The sequence below is a fragment of the Rhincodon typus genome, chromosome 11 (assembly GCF_021869965.1).
Source record: "Rhincodon typus isolate 14 chromosome 11, sRhiTyp1.1, whole genome shotgun sequence".
Lineage (NCBI taxonomy): Eukaryota > Metazoa > Chordata > Chondrichthyes > Orectolobiformes > Rhincodontidae > Rhincodon > Rhincodon typus.
Window position 1 is genome coordinate 66,699,965 of NC_063342.1, and position 17,118 is coordinate 66,717,082.

The following is a 17,118-nucleotide window of genomic DNA, read 5'->3' on the forward strand; positions in this document are numbered from 1 at the left end:
AAGTGACCTCGTTTTGTGCTTCAGATATTTTATTCCAGACTTTCTAATTAACCTGTTCAGAGATGTTATTACACACCCCCGGAGCTGGCGGGAATTGAACCTGGGACTCCTGGCTCAGAGGTCGGGACACCAGCACTGTACCTCAACAGCCCAATTCTGTCACCATTCCTTGATTGTGTAATCCTGGCAATTACAGAACAATCAATTCAAGGTAGGTGGCAGCAAGGTCTTAGAAAGAAAAACCCTGGATGAAACTAATCATTTGAAAGATATGGATTTTTAATAAAGAAAAGATAGCATGGATTTATTAATTGGACAGACATGATTTGAGTTTTATTTTGATGAAGTAAAAGAGGTGGCGTACAAAGCAGTGCAATTGATGTTCTGCGAACATACCTTCAAAAGGTGATTGATAAGCTACCACATATAGGTTCATTAGAAAAATTGAAACCAACGAATAAAAGAGATATTAGCATCATGGATATTAAATTGGTTACTGGTAGAAAACACTTATGGTAAATGGCTATTTGCTTTGTACAGGAGAGGGGTATATACTGGCCTTTCCCATTAAGTATTTGGACCAATGCATTTTAATACATATTAGTAACTTAGTCTTTGGGGTACCGGGTGCAATTTTGCAATGTACAGATGACAAAACTTGTATGCAAGGTAAATAGTGAGGAGAACTGCAACTGGTTTCAACAGGACAAATGGCAGCTAGTGGAACGCAGATACATCGCTGATGAAATTCAACCCAGAAAAATGTGAATTAGCTAGTTTTGGTAAGAATGACTAATTGTAAAATTGATGGGGCAAACAAATGCCTGTGATAACTTGCACACAAATCTTGCAAACCGGTAGGACAGGTCAACAAGCAGTTAACAAAAGCATAAAAGGGAGTCAGGGTGTTAAAGACAAAAACATGATTATAAAACACAAGAGCAATGAACAGTTATTATGCTTCATGGGATGTGAGCATCACTGGCAGGGAACGGAATGGCTTGCTCGGTCACTTCAGAGGGTAGTTAAGGGTCAAACAAATTGCAGTGAATCTGGAGTCAGACATCAAATAGACCAGGTAAAGACATCAGATTTTGTTCCCTAAAGGACATGAGTAAACTAAATGGATTTTCACAACAATTAGCAACAGCTTCATGGTCACCATTACTGAGGCTAACTTTTAATTTCTGATTTATCAAGTTAATAGAAATTCACTCTACAACTCCACGAGCAGCCATGGGATTTCATTTTTATATACATTCACTCACGGAATGTTTTGGGGGTGGGGGGCACGTATCAGCATTTATTGCCCATCTGTAGGTGCCCTCAAGAAGGTGGTAGTCAACTCTCTGCTTGAACTGCTGCATTCTATTTGCTGTAGATCGACCCACAATGCTATTAAGGAGAGTGTCCCGGAATTTTGACCCAGTGACACTGAAGGAATAGTGATATATTTCCATATCAGGATGGAGAGTGGCTTGGAGGTGATCTTGCAGGTGGTGGTGTTCCCATGTATCTGCTGCTCTTTCTTGTTCTAGATGGAAGCGGTTGTGGGTTTAGAAGGTGCCTTTAAAGGAGGCTTAGTAATTTTCTGCAGTGCATCTTGTAGGTAGTACACACTGTTGCAACTTGAGTGATTGTAGGTAATTGAATGTTTGTGGATGCAGAAGGTTTGAAACACTGTCTGCATAGCATTAGTCTAATCTATGGATTAATAGACTAGTGAAACTACCACTTTGCCACTTCTCCTTGAATTATGCAAAATCTTTAGAAAATGGTTCAGTTTCATTTGTAAAAATTTTGTCAATGTTCAGTACTACAGTTTATTAAGAAAATAAGGCTTTGGACAGGATACAAAAACTTTCATAATGCTTACGGAGATGATAAATTAGAATTATTTGGATAGGCTAGAGGAGGTTTTTTCCTCAAAACCGAGAAGGTTTCAAGGAGATTGGATAGAGATGTTTTACAAATTATTTATTCATGTTAAAGAAAGATACACTTTTTCAACAGTGAAAGGATTGGTAACCAGGGAGCATGGATTTAAGATAATTCCAAAAGAACCAGAGATGACACGAAGATGACCTTTTCACATCAAGTGTTTACAATGTAAAATGCTATGTCTGATCAAGTGATAGACCCACTTAATAGTAGCTTTTAAAAGGAAATGGCATAAATATTTAAATGAAAATAGAATTCGGAAAGTAGGACAAGAGCAGGAAGTGAGAAAATGGATTGTTTTTCCAAAACATCTTGCTCATACTTGATGGACTGAGTGGTTTCCTTGTGAACTATAAGGTATGTCCTGTAGGGAAGGAAACTGGCTGTCCTGACCTGGTCTGCCGTTTATGCAACTTTTTAAACTTTTAATATGCATCTCTGGTTCCACACCAGAATTGGCTGGCTCTTAACTCTCCTCTTAAGTGAATTGGTAAGACATTCAGTTACATCAAACATGCCAAGAAAACAAAAGGATGGGCAATTTTTGTTTACCAGCAATGCCCATGACCAGATAAAAGTTATTTGTTTAAAAAAAATGCTCTTCATGATCACTGGGCATGTCAAAGCACTTGACAGCCAATTAAGTACTTTGAAAGTGTGGGCACCTTTGCAAAGTAGCAAACACAGCAGCCAATTTGTACACAGCAAGGTTCCACAAACAGCAATATGACAACAACTGGGTAAACTATATTCATGATACTGATGGAGGGATAAATATTGGCTCCTCAGCTCTTCTTCAAAATAGTGCAATGAGATCTTTTACATGCACGGGAGCAATCAGATTAGGCATTGATTAAAAAAAAAGTTATCCCTAAATCAACATATAAAAACAGGATTACCTGGTCATCATTACATTGTTGGTTTGGGGAATTTGCTATGTACGTATGACCACTGCATTTCCTATGTTATAACAGTTTCTATATTTCCAAAGTACTTGGTTGATTCTATGTAGTAAAGCACTTTGAGATGTCCAATGGTTGACCAAAATCAGAGTTCCAAGTCTGTTTGCCTCTGCATTCTTGCAGTGCAAGACTACAAATCACTACTTCGTACACTTTTTCCTGAAAAGCCATGAAATTCTCATTGGCTCCCACTATAGTTACGAGAATGTAACTAATAGTTATCAACACAGCAAGAGCAGCTCTGAACCATTACGAATGGATTAGCGTTGAAATCACAAACATTTTCTACCTTGGACTGACTCTAGTGCAGTTCACGATGGAGGGAGGTGGAACTTTCACTGTTGAAAGCATGTGAATTATTAAAAATGAGCTGGATTCTATTTGCATGGTGTTCAGATTTGAGGACTGAATGAAATTGCATGCTGACCTCTTGCCTCTTTACATCCATGTTCCACACAACAATCCCACCATCTGCACCACAAGAGATCAGCTGCCGAGTATGATGTGCATAACAAAGGGACTGAACTTTGTCACTGTATGACAGAAACAGAACAAAGAGTTAGCTAAAGCAGCACAATTGCACTCATGCACTGGTCGGAAAAGCAAATGTACATGGGAATCAATATTACTGCTGAACACTCACTTGTGGCCTTGTAGTTCAATAGCAGTTCCCTTTCTTCCTCCTATATCCCACATAATAATGCAATGATCGGAGCTACCAGAGAATAGTGTCCGTTGAACTGGATCCCAACAAAGTGCAGTGATGCTGCCTGTAAGACAGAGGGATTTTATATGGTTCAGGCAAATGGTCTTTGAAAATAAAGCTTCAAACTAGTCAAAAAAACAAACTTATTAAATTGCCATTGAGTTAGTCAATTCAATTTTTAAAAAATTTCTTTATGGGATGTGGACATAGCTGGCTAAGCCAGTATTTATTGCCCATCCCCAATTACCCTGGAGAAAGTGATGGTGAGCTTTTCCTTGAACCGCTGCAGTCCACAGGGCACAGGGACACCCAAGGTGTAGTTTGATTACACTGCAGTCATCTTATCAGGTACTTCAAGAGACACAATCTCTTTGCTCTCTCACCAACCGCAAAGAAGCTCCAGAGGTCTGCAAGTATGGTTTGAGTCAGAAATTGGATTGCTGCCTGAAAACATTCACTCAGGTTCTCTACACTGCATCCGATTTCAATTGCGTGCTGACATTTTGTTTAACTTACTCCCGTTTCAGTACCAATAATTTTTGTAATGCTTTCCATCACCAACATATTTCTTGACAATTCTAATATGATTGACCTTTATCTAGAAATAACCTAAAGTATCATCCACATATTAAATATATTCACACATCAATGAAGGAAACATTGTAGAATCAATAGGCAAAGGTTGGAGATTACATGTGAACTCACGTCACAGGGAGACAAACATGAACTCCAACTACAGAAGCTCTGGTTAGCTTACCACTGTGTCCTTTGAAGGTCGTAACGACAGAACAATTGTCTTGTTCAAGCTTCAAAATAGTCACCTGCCCAGAATAATCCCCAACAAAAGCATGTCGTGTTTCAATATCAAATCTGAGACTGGTCGTTATGGAAAAGTATGAAAAGTAGTCTTCAATTTAAACAAGATACCACAAACCACATTCTACATAAGATAGCACACCATTAATATTGAGGATACTGCAGACATGAGGCACAAGCAGAGGTTCTGTGGGTACCTAACCTTCGACCACTCTCTGAACAATGCCACGTGAAGCTTTTGTCCTGTCCCGTGCTCAGCACCCATTCCATCTCCAAAACAAACAGGACCATTGTCACTCGGCTTTGATGAGCTGTGGGAAATATAAGGAACAAATCGATTTGGTTCTCGAATGGTCTCATTTTAGTTTAACATAAGGAAAACGATTGAAAGTGGTAAATGGTAACGGCATAAATCAAAGCCAAAGCAATATCTGTCAATTCATGGCATCGCTACATTCATGGGAACATTTTGAATCATACACAACAGTTGAAAATCACTGCCCCAATTTCAAATAGCAAAGAAAAATAGGTAGGCACTGAATATACTAATTATTACTTCAACTAGTTTCAATATAGATCTTGCTTCTGGGACATTATAGAACTTTATAAAATAATGAAGGGTTTAGTTAGAGTTAGTGGTAGTTGTCTTTTCCCTAGGATGGGGGATTTCAAGACTAGGGGGCACATCTTTAAGGTGAGAGGAGAGAGCTTTAAAAGAAACGGGAGGGGCTTTTTTTTTTTAAGTTCGTACACAGGGTGGTTCGTATGTGGAACGAACTTCCAGAGGAAGTGGTGGATGTGGGTACAATTACGTTTAAAAGACATTTGGATAAGTACATGAATAGGAGGTAATGGCCTAGTGGTATTATTGCTGGACTGTTAATCCAGAGACCCAGACGACGTTCTGGGGACCCAGGTTCAAATCCTGCCATAGCAGATGGTGGGAATTTGAATTCAATAAAATATCTGGAATTAAGAGTCTAATGATGACCGTGAATCCATTGCCAATTCTTGGAAAAACCCATCTGGCTCATGAATGTCCTTTAGGGAATGAAACTGCCATCCTTACCTGGTCTGGCCTACATGTGACTCCAGACCCACAGCAAAGTGGTTGACTCTGAATTAGGGATAGGCAATAAATGCTGTCCAGCCAGCGACGCCTTCATCTCGTGAATGAATAAAGAAGGAAGATGGAAAGATTTGGGGGTGGCATAGCAGCATGGTGGCTCAATGTTTAGCACTGCTGCCTCACAGCACCAGGGACCCGGGTTCGATTCCAGCCTTGGGCGACTGTCTATGTGGAGTTTGTTTGCTCCCCCCGTGTCTGCGTGAGTTTCTGCCGGGTGTTCTGGTTTCCTCCCACAGTCTAAAGATGTACAAGTAAGGTGGATTGGCCGTGCTAAATTACCCATTGTGTTCAGGGATGTGTAGGTGAGGTGCGTTAGACATGGGAAATGCAAGGTTACAGAGATAGTATAGGGGGATGCGTCTGGGTGGGATGCTGTTCAGAGGGTTGGTGCAGACTTATTGGGCCAAATGGCTGTTTCCAAGCTGTGGGGATTCTACAATTGTTCAGAGGGATACGGGCCAGGAGCAGTCAGGTCGGACTAGTTTAGTTTGGGATTGTGGACCGGTTGGACTGAAGGGTTTTTTCCGTGCTGTATGACTCTGACTCATTAAGTCCCCCGCATAACAATGAAATCTCAGTCTGCCCAACAGGAAAATGTCAAAGCTGTGCACGCCAATATCTCTCAGGCATGTTGCTATTCTTTTTCCAGCTGGACAAAGAAAGAAAGCAAACATGCACAACTAAATTTATACCAAACGATGTGCTTTGTTATTGGCATTAAATACCAAACATGTAAAAAAGCTGCAGGCTCATGCATAACTGGTCTTTGCTCCAATTTCTTTAACCTGAACACCACGGTCCCAAGCACCTCAATCCAAAGCAGAGGATTTGCTCATTTATGTTATTTTACTTACTTGCCTAGCAAGTGAGAAAAAAAATCCCTCCCACCACCCCCACACTGTAGTATCACAAAGGCCCTTTCATAATCTGATCAGATAATTTTGTATGTGGAAATGCTACTCACATTGTGAAACTAGAGTGGCCAAGGGTCACATGCTTGGTATTTGGACATTTTAAAGTAGTAACGCCTATTGGCAAGCATGATTTTGATCATTGCAACTACCAAGAATATAATCAACTCAATTCAGTTTCATGTTTAAAATGGAAGCACAGCAGCTCATCAGATCTATTTTTAACACCAGGCCATGGGTTTAAATAGCCAGGTTAAAAACCTTAGTTACGCAAATCAGCTCAAACAAACTAGGACTGCTCACTGCAAAGAAGCATAGGCTTCAGATGATTTGATCAAAGTTCATAAAATAATGAAGGCGTTTGACAGTGTGTGCACTGACAGCTTGTTTCAGCTAAAAGCTTTAGGGAGGACGAGGGATCAGAATCCCAAGTAATATGAAGGCCAGAACTAGTTAGATGTAATAGTTTTCTTGTCAAAAAAAAAAAGTGCATCTGTTGCTGCCATCGTACAGTCTCGTGACTCACTGAAATCCTTTAACCAAGAATTAGACCTGTTTCTGGGAAGGATAGAAATCACCTCGTTGATGAGGTAGCTTTTGTATACACACAGGTGGTCTTCCTGGCTAGTTTTGGTCCCTTCAGAGGGATTTCCTTACTTAGCCTCCCTGCCCCCAAAATTGGCCTAGATGCTTGATCTAGATTTTCATCTCGCTGAAGAGACAACATTCGGTGGGTTGTCTCAGGATGCAGGGAACAGTGGCATCACATTGGACAGGCTGAAAGGATTAGTAGGTCTTCCACTGGGATGGGCAGTAAACTTCGAACAAAGCACAGATAGGCTGTTCCATGATCTCTTCAGCATAGCATTAAACAGTTTTCAACCTCATGGCAACAAGCCAGCACCTCATATCTTTGGCTAGTTCACAACACAAAACCTCACACTGAGGGTTTTCCTCAAGTTATCAGCTCTGAACTGTGATGCAGAATCTTGGGAAATTTACCCACAGGTGGGTAAAATATTCTAGCACTTATCAGGAGTGAAAATACAATAGCTATCAGTTCTTGTATTCTCAGGCCTTTCCCTCCCTCTGAGTTAGATCAAGAAGTTCCTTACCCAGGTAGCTCTTTGCTGAAGTCATTTTGTTGTAGTCCTCCGACAAAATAAACTCCTGACAAAAGACAAACTGTTAAGTTGTAAACTTCCTATATATTCCTTATATCAGTCCTACAAAGATGTAAGCCACTACATTAAAACACCAGAGATTTCAATTAGTTAAAATTTTAAGGAAATTTAGCATCAGAATTTATTTTTAAAAGACAGCATGTGTGCTTAAACTTGGCAGATTTCTGAATAGGATTCGTCCACTATTCACATCATCAGTGCAACAAACAGTCATGTTAAGTAGTTAGACATAAAAGATATCAGGATCAGTGAGTTAAGGACATACAGAGAATGATTCATAAATGTGAATTAACAATTGGTACTGTTAATTTTGTAGAGTAATGCCCCGAAACTGTTAAGTTTCTGTGGGAGAGCAAGTTAAACAGGTCTGGTGTGCTTTCTCATTACAATGAACTCGGAATGTATCAACTCACTTTATGGTTTGTAATTTATTATTAGCAAGGGACAAAACCTTTCGCAAAGTGTTAAAACATAGCCAGAATTCATCCCAATCTGCAGCTAATGAGGAGGACCCCAACCATAGGAAGTTTGGATTTAAGGACAGGTAATCCACATCCTATGAGCAATTAAAATAAAAATTAAGTATTTCCCAAAATAGCCTCCCATTTAAATTAGTTCACACACATGACGTAAAATATAGCAGCCAAAAATAAGGCGGCTTCTCAACCAGGCCACTCAGTTATTCTCTCATTCAGCATCCTCCATGCTCGCTCAATTAATTTGATGAACATTACCTTTGATTTCCTTCCCCTCATATGCTTATCCAGCCTCCCCTTAAATGCATTTATATGATTTGCCTCAATTACTCCATTTGTTAGCAAGTTCCACTGTCTGTGTTTAAGATATTTATTTTGAGTTCCTTTCCTGATTTCTTGGTGAATATCTTCACTTGATGGCTTCTACGTACAATATTAAGGAACCACTGTCTGAAGAGATAAAGACCCAGTCTATTCACCTTTTCTGTGTCAGTGTAACCTCAGTTTTAGGATTATCCTTTTAAATTGTTTTTGCATCTTCTGGTGCTTCTATATTATCTGCATGATACGACAATTAGACTGTAAACTGCTCTCCAAATAATAATTTAACCAAGGTTGATATGAATTTAGATTAACTTCCAGAGGTTTCAGTTCTAGTCCTGGAACTCAACTCCAATGCTTAATTTGAATTGCTTTTATTATGGCCTAATGAACTTGCATCACAACTTTTAGTAAATTTTGTGTTAGCATTTCCAGATCTCTTTGCTGTTTTGCTCCAATCAGATTCTTATTTTCTAAGCAAGATGTGCTCTATACCAAAATGTAGTAGCTCCCACTTATGCTGAAACTCATTTGTCATTTATCCGTTTCACTCCCCAAGTTTCTTAAAGTTGTCATGCAATTTGTCTTGCTCCACACCAGTTTTGACTGTATGTCCTAATTTGGTGCTGTCTGCAAACTTAGAAATTGTGTTAATTCCATGAAGCGTTCCCAGCGTTGATCCTTGTGAAGCTCCACCTTCCACCAAACTGAATCCCCTTCATCCCCACTTATTATTTTGAAGCCAGCCAGCTACCTAGTCCTCAGATTCTGCAAGCTCTAACCTTATTTACTGGTCTATTAAGTGGTATCTTCTTAAATGCCTTTTGGAGATTTCAATAGATTACATCTAGAGCAGTACCTTCGAATTATTTATATATCTGCTCTGATAGCTTTTCGAAGTGTTTAATGAGGAAGGCATTTCTTTTTAAAATCCATCTAATAAGATTAAGGTTGATCCAAGTGTTCCACATCCCTGACAACCGCAATAACTTTTCATCCTGCTGGTTATCAAGACTCTATCCACTTTTTCTTTAAAAGCAAAGTCTCTGCTTCCACTTACTTTTGACCAAGAGAGAGTTTTAAAAAACTCACAACTCTCAAAAACAAATTCACCTCATGTGTCTTAAATGGGTGAAAACTAATTTTTAAACAGTGAACCTTAGGTCTAGAATTTCCCACAAGAGGAAACATTCTTTCCACAGCCACCTGGTCAAGACACCTCAGGATGTTGTGTTATATCCATCTCTCACTTTTGTAAACTCTATCAGATACGTCCCTAGCCTATCCACCCTTTCCTCAATACAAAATGTCCGATCCAGAGATTAATCAGGTCGATGCTCTCTGAACTGCTTCCAAAACAGAGCCAACCAACCTCAACACCCACAACCCGAGCTACAGATCTACTTTAAAACCTTAGAGTGCTTCCAAAAGATTTACATTGCTCCTTGAATGAGACTAATACTGTACATGGTACTCCACACTCAATTAGCTTTTTCTTTGATTTGGTTACCTTTTTATTTGAAAAAAAAACCTTCCGAGGAAGGGTCACTGAACCCGAAACGTTAACTCTGTTTTCTCCTCCACAGTTGCTGCCAGACCTGCTGAGCTTTTCCAGCAACTTTGTTTTTGTATCTTTTTATTTGACTTTGATACTGGTAACAAGTGAACTGCTTTGGCAGATTTCGAAGCTCAGTGCAAGGATGTAGGTTTAATAACACAAGGGTATTGCAACAACAATCATTGCAACCATGCTAAATATAATTCTTTCATGCTACTCCAAGTCAGTTTCCCCAAATACAATCAACACACTTCTTTCTGTTGTTTGTTATGATGGCTGATTCCCAAATCATTGGTCCCAAATGGCAGAAAATAATAACGCATTAGTACCCCACCAGTAAATTCTTACCAGGCCCTAAGTAAGTTCCAAAGCAAACAAGCTCAAACTAAAATAGACATCCTAGGAGAATTGTGGGTGCATGTGTAATATATGCAAGCACATCATCTGTGTGTATCGACCCATCCAAGTGGCAAACGGAACTACTACAGACCAGCACCAGTGTTGTCATAATGTAGGGCTTGACTGTGATGTCGTGCCAAAAGTTTCCAACCAGAACTACTGACTCCATAAACGGTCAGTCTGGAAGAAACTTGCAATTTCTGAAGTCTGATGGATGAATGCCAAAGAGTAGGCAATGGCTTAAAATAAACTGCTATTAAATTCAGACAAGGGAATCATTTAGACTGAATGGATGGTCTATGCTGCTCATTTTAACAAGATAAAAAGACCTGTCATTCATACCCAAATTTACGATCACATATCCATTCCCAATGTCTACAAAACAGGGCTTGAATTTAGCAAAGTTAGTCAATACCGAGATTAGACTTTGTTCCCTTGATATGTCTAATCCACTAACTCTACGCTCTATTCCTTCAACTCTGAGCTGCTATTCATTCTTCAAATGCTGGTATTTCAGCAAGTACTGATTCCTCTATCAGCTCAGCCATGGCACCACTTTTCTCATCTTCAAACATTCCCTCATGAACTATGACCTTCAAATTCTACTCACTGTGCACTGCCTAGCAAAGTACCCAAAGAGGTTTCTGCACAGGTGCATCCAAATTTCTTTGGCATGTGCCTTGCCCCTCAGAGCATTGTATCTGATTTGCTTTAAGAATTCAGTATTTCCCGAGGTCATGCTCCTCATTCTTAGTTTGCATTATACAACTGTGTCACTTGTACTTCCTTGTCCTCAAATACCCACACAATCAAACGCCCCAGCTCTTCTTGGCGATATCAGAACCAGTCTTTGCCTAAAATATACAATACCTTGCTGTGCAGGATGTTACTGGACTGAGGCCAAGTTTCCTGCAAAAATATAGCCCTGACCAGTAACAACATTGACAGCAGTTTTATGATCTGACATCCATTAATACCTGTGGATTTATTGTGCAGTGAAGCTTATTTTGGCAAATCCCGGCAGCTGTCAGACTAACCTTTACAATGGTATTTCAGCTTACCTGCAGGGGATCGTAAGTACTTTCTTGGCTGCAAGTCTCCCAATGCAGATACCTGATCAGTCAGGTTCATCAGTTAACTGTCATGGACAGCTATGTTGCAAAGCAACAGTCTTAAACTTCAACTAGGCTGATGGCATTCAATTCCTAGATTTGTTGGGCATTTAAGACAACAAAAATAGAATTCCAAGTTTTTCTGCCCTTTGGGAAACCCCTGAAGTCCTCAGCCAAAATGTCTGTAATCTTCAGTGGTGAATCCTTTCTTGGCTGTGCTAAGGAAATAGTATGCGCTATCACAGCAGGAGCAAACAAATTTCAGTTCAGACCACTTCAAGCACTCTTCTCTTTTGCTATCAATTGCCAATGATACAGTGACAGTATTCAGCAAGAACAGAAATATCAAGCTGAGAAGGGCAGTGTTCAGGAGGAGAAATTCTTCAATTACTTGATCTGTGACAACATCCAATTGCTCACCCCAAGAAAACTGTTGCCCAAAAAACAGGAATTCCTATGTCTACATGGGCATTAAAAATGAACAAAGAAGATGCTGCCTCTTAATTAAAAAAAGATACTGAGCACAAACATGGGGGAAGACACTTCAGAGATATTTGCAAGATGTTACCCTCATTCACGGTAAGGTACTCACTGAGACTGTACCGCTGTCCAGTCCTACAGACAGCCTCCTTGTTTCTGGATTGAAGGACATACTTGAACATGAAGCTGTAAAACAAAAAAAGAAAAATGTTCACTGTAATGTGGATTGGTCAACATGAATACTTTCAAAGTGCCAAAAGCTAGTTTTAATTCATACTTTAAAAGTTGCATATTTTTCAAAGCAATACAATTCCATAACATTCATTAGAACTTCTACACGTCTATCAAGATGCACTAGAAAAGTGGATAACAATATGTAAATCAAGAACAAAAACAGATGGCAGCATCTGTGAAGAAAAATCAGAGTTAACATTTTGGGTCCAGTGACCCTTCCTCAACTGATGGTAGCTAGGAAAATGTTGGTGTATGTGTAAATCAAACAGAGTACATGCAATTCCTCCTCTCCCAGAGGTTCACATGTAAATTCTGTGTAACTACATGGAATCCTCAGCATTACCAAGCTGTTAACCAAGACCTCTCATTCACTCTGAGCTTCAAACCCCATCATGTTAAGACTGCCACACAAAATGTCTGGCAAGGCCTGGTTACTGTTCTCCAACTCCCATCACAAATAATCTTGCAAAGATATCACAGATGGCATGACTCTGCCAGCAAAAGAATTTCAAGCATGTCATAATGCAGGTACAAAAATTGGAATGCCTCTTTGTACATACCCTAGCCTGGAGTTTAAAACACAGCATCTGTGTAGCAACTTGTTTTTTTTCTTAGAAGTACTGAGAGCTCCAGATGCTGGAAAGGACTGTTCTGATGAAGGGTCACTAGACCCGAAACGTTAACTCTGCTTTCTCTCCACAGATTTTGCCAGACCTGCTGCTTTTTCCCAGCAATTCCTGTTTTTGTTATTACTTTTAAGAGTTGGGTCACGGCAGCACAGGAATTTGCACAATCAAAACACTAATTCTTGCAACACTGAAGGTACATCAACATTTCAGGTCTCAAGTGTATGATGCACTCACCAATTGTTGTGTGGACCACAGAAATAGCAGAAAGCCTTACAGCGCCTTCAGCCTCCTCTGCCATTCTGACATAATCTCAGAATAAACGGGTGCCAATTCAAGATTAAGATGAGGAGCATTTTTTTTTCTCTCAGACGATTCAGAGTCTGTGGAAATCCTTACCACGGAGAGCTGCGGGGGGCATATTTACGGCTGAGATAGACAGATTCTTGATCAGGAGGGGAATCAAGGGTTATGGGAAAAGAGCAGGAAAGCGGACATGAAGAATGTCAGATCAGCTACGATCTTAAGAAATGGTGGAACAAGCTTCAGGGTCCAAACTCTACTCCGGTTCATATTTATTATGGTCTCATTCAATTAGGTCAGTTATCCTGTAACTCAACTCCATCCGCATACCTTTATCACAGATTTTTATTGGATGTGGCTAATAAAATATATTCATCTAAATCAAAACCATGCAGAGTGCCTTGCTGATGAACTCATCAATATTGCTAAGGGTTCAATCAACTCATGACACTGAGGAGGCGGCTGAACTGGAGTGTGTGGCTAAATCTAACCATTAATTCTGTCACATCTGCCATCTGCATTGTCTAATAAAACCGAACAAAAGTCAAAAGAAAAATCAACTTTGGGAAAATGGATGGAAAAACAAAATGTTAAGATGCAGAATCCCATAACGTCACACAAGACAAAAACTCAGGTTTATCAACTTAGTCACCCTATTATTAGGTTGGCTTCCTATTATTGGAAATGAGCTTTGACAAAAGTACAAATTCAACTGGTGCAAAACCCCAAAGACACAGTCAGCTGTTATTAAAAGAAAAATCTTTGGAGGCTACCCGCATATTCATATTCTATTCAGCGAAGAGAGGAAAGTATATTGTTTTCTCGTTGATTAGCACAGCAGTGGTAGGAGACAGGTCAGAAGGGAGTCATGCATGCATTTCACTAAATATATGAAACACTTCACAATACAAGCAAGTTCCCATTTTGAGGAGAAATTAACACTATCTTCAGGTCACAACAGAAGCAGAGTATTTCATTCGTTTACTTGCTTCTCATTCTCTTCTTTTTTTCTGTCACAGTTCACTGACTTCAGATCACAAAGACACTTCGGCATTGCACCAACTGCCACTCAGATGACAGAAATCAGACTTGATGTGTCCTGAATTACGTTCTCCTTTACATTACATGTAACCTGGAGCTGTTCTTCTGATTCAATGTATCACAAAAACATCAAAAATACTTGGGAGACAGTATATGCATTTTACCCCCTGCCCCCACATGTACATTTCTCTTGAACTGCTGTTCTGACTCCTTTTGAAGAGGTTCTTCCAGACAATGACAACATCTGACCCAAAGAGCCACCTTTCACCACAGGTTACGCATGTGTCCACAGCCTGTTCAATCAAAGGAGTCCGTCACAAATGAGATCATCTGTTATTTTGAATATTCACATCTGCATTTCTGACAAGGGTATAGGGAATAAAAGGAGTGACGTTTGCCAAATTTTCTCCTCCCCAATAAATGGTACATAAATAATGATCAAATATACAGTGGAAGATAAAACACTGGGGCCATAACCTAACAGCTAATATGTTACTTCACTCAAGATAACACTCATTGTTTAAAAACAAGCAGGAGTTCAAGGCTGCAGTAATTGATTGTCATTTTAGCAATGTTTACATTGACAGCCATTTATACAATTTTGAAAGAATGGTTACAAAAAAAAATCAATTCAGGTTGTCATGTTTGGATTTTGACAAATAAAGTGATTTAATCATGGGTCAGAGTGGGACAAGAGGAAAAAAATCCCAATCTACCAAGACATAAATGTGCACTCTTCAAATTTCTCAAAATTAGCAAGATTCAATTTCATAGCTTACAATTCCATGGTACCAAGGTCATCACAATATGTAGCTATCATGAATACAGTTAATTTGACAAAACAGTAAGGAAATAAGGAATTTTTTTGGAGAGTGAGTTATGATTTAAAATGCATTGTAAGTGTTTATCTTTTTCAGACAAAGGAGAAATTGCAGTAGTCTGGACAGAGAGTAGGCTAAGGGGAACTAACTAAATAGATTTTGAAAAGAGTGAGCCCAGGCATGACAGGCCAAATGCTCTTTGTCAGCTGTACAATTCTCTTGACTGCAATCAATGTTCATGTCAGCCCATATGTAAAAGTTTACATGTTGAAAATCCCAAACTGGGCCAAGCACCAAATTACACAGGGCTAGTGAAGCTTCAACATATACAATGCAACATGGAAGGTACAAGTGCTTAAACCAACATACATGAGTCTCAGGTGCATACTCCACTTGTCAAGCTTCAGTTTAAAATAATGAACTTTTACTTCACATTTCATTTGCCATCCCAAAGGTTAATCAATTGTGACAGCCAATATAACATGAAAAATCCTTTCCAATTTAATAACCACTTTTTAAGACGACTTCTTTACATTTTTTAAATAAACAGTTTTTAAAAATAAATCCAAATGCTAGGAACCAACTGTTACATTTTACTATGCACCTGATTAGAAGCAAATAATCAGGTGAAAAGTTACATTTTTCTCCTTCCCTAGAGCTAGTGATTTGTAAAATGCACAAAACATGGGTACCAAACACCCAGCTCTCTCCTCACACATTTACTTCATCCATACAGCACTCCATGACACGTCAGCATACTACTTGAAACTGGTGGAGGTTGAAACAAACAGATCCTCTATTCCAAAATAATTTACTTGTCCATTTTTCAAAGTGACACAGGATAACAGTTTCAAGCAAGAACCTGCCTTCTCTTCACAGCCTTTGCACTATGATTTATCAATTTCCTTACTCTGCACTGTTACCCAACAGATCACAAGATAGGGAACTGAATAGAAAGCTGATCACGAAGCTGCATACTACACTTGCAAAGTGCACTGGAACAATGTACTGCACCATCATATGGGAACTTAATTTACAACAAAAACACTGAGCTAAGAACAAAACTAATGACTTGAAGATAAATTTTAAGGCTTCAAACCAACTCTCAATCTCATGTCCGAAACAGTATATTGAAGAAGCCAGGAATATGTTTCATCAGTTAACTGTACCATAATCACATGCTCAGTCTACAATACAGCTGAAAACTGATCCCTTGTTTTAAGTTGCACCATTCCTTTTTGATTTAGAATTTATCCCACATATATTATGCAAATAAGCATAATCACTCCTGCTGGTATTTGGAGGGACAGTAAAAACAGACAACAGCCAAAGTCTGAGAAACATGACATTCGAATTCATCGTAGCACCTCATGTTAAATATTCCTCATTGACAATAAACTGCTTACCACGATCTAACAGAATAATCTGCATCTCAAGAATACCAAGGTTGAATAAATTATTAATCCTCTCAGTTATTGCATTACATTAGATCTAGATACGGTACATCTGATGATTCTCAGTGACTTCACTATGTCTCTCAAACAACAATTAACCCACCTTCACAGGCACAAATGGACAATCTATACACCTACAGACATGGGTCACCGTTACCCACTAAATGTATACTTTACTCACCAGAGTATTTCACTTTCAACAATATATTTAAAGACCTATGGAGAAAAGGAGACTGAGAGATGGAATCATAACTGGAGGGGGAAGAGGAGTGATGGGGATAGCTGTTTCAATGAGTAGACACCGAGACAAGAGGCTGCCTTCTGTATTGTAAGATTTCTTGGTTTTCAGGTAAAGTTTTTTTTCCTTAAAAAAAAGGCCAGGACAATGATGGCACTTTTGCAGAAAGCAACAACAATACTCCTCAATGGTGAGTGAAAATTGATCTGAGCAGCAGACATTAAGTTGAGAAGAGCTGGGTATAGATCAACAAAGTTACAAAAGGAGATGGTGTTTCTCATGCAAGAAATGAGTGTAAAGGAGTTGTTAACAGGAGTGTGTTCAGTTTGGGATACAGTAAAATGGAGCTTGGGTGGATCTAAACTATTACCATATTTTCCAGCAAGTTATTCAAGAGACGTAGGGA

The 17,118-nt window shown here is 39.2% G+C and overlaps 1 protein-coding gene across 2 annotated transcripts in view; it reads right to left on the minus strand.

The window, feature by feature from the left end:
• wdfy2 (WD repeat and FYVE domain containing 2) overlaps positions 1–17,118 on the minus strand; it is a 51,400-nt gene that overhangs the window by 26,220 nt on the left and 8,062 nt on the right. For both annotated transcript variants that reach the window (XM_048602578.1, XM_020510815.2), the window contains exons 3-8: positions 12,108–12,181; positions 7,581–7,635; positions 4,586–4,736; positions 4,367–4,479; positions 3,547–3,673; positions 3,331–3,436 (exon numbers count right to left, since the gene is read on the minus strand). In XM_048602578.1, coding sequence (XP_048458535.1) covers positions 3,331–3,436; positions 3,547–3,673; positions 4,367–4,479; positions 4,586–4,736; positions 7,581–7,635; positions 12,108–12,181 — 626 coding nt within the window. The remainder of the gene's footprint in view (positions 1–3,330; positions 3,437–3,546; positions 3,674–4,366; positions 4,480–4,585; positions 4,737–7,580; positions 7,636–12,107; positions 12,182–17,118) is intronic.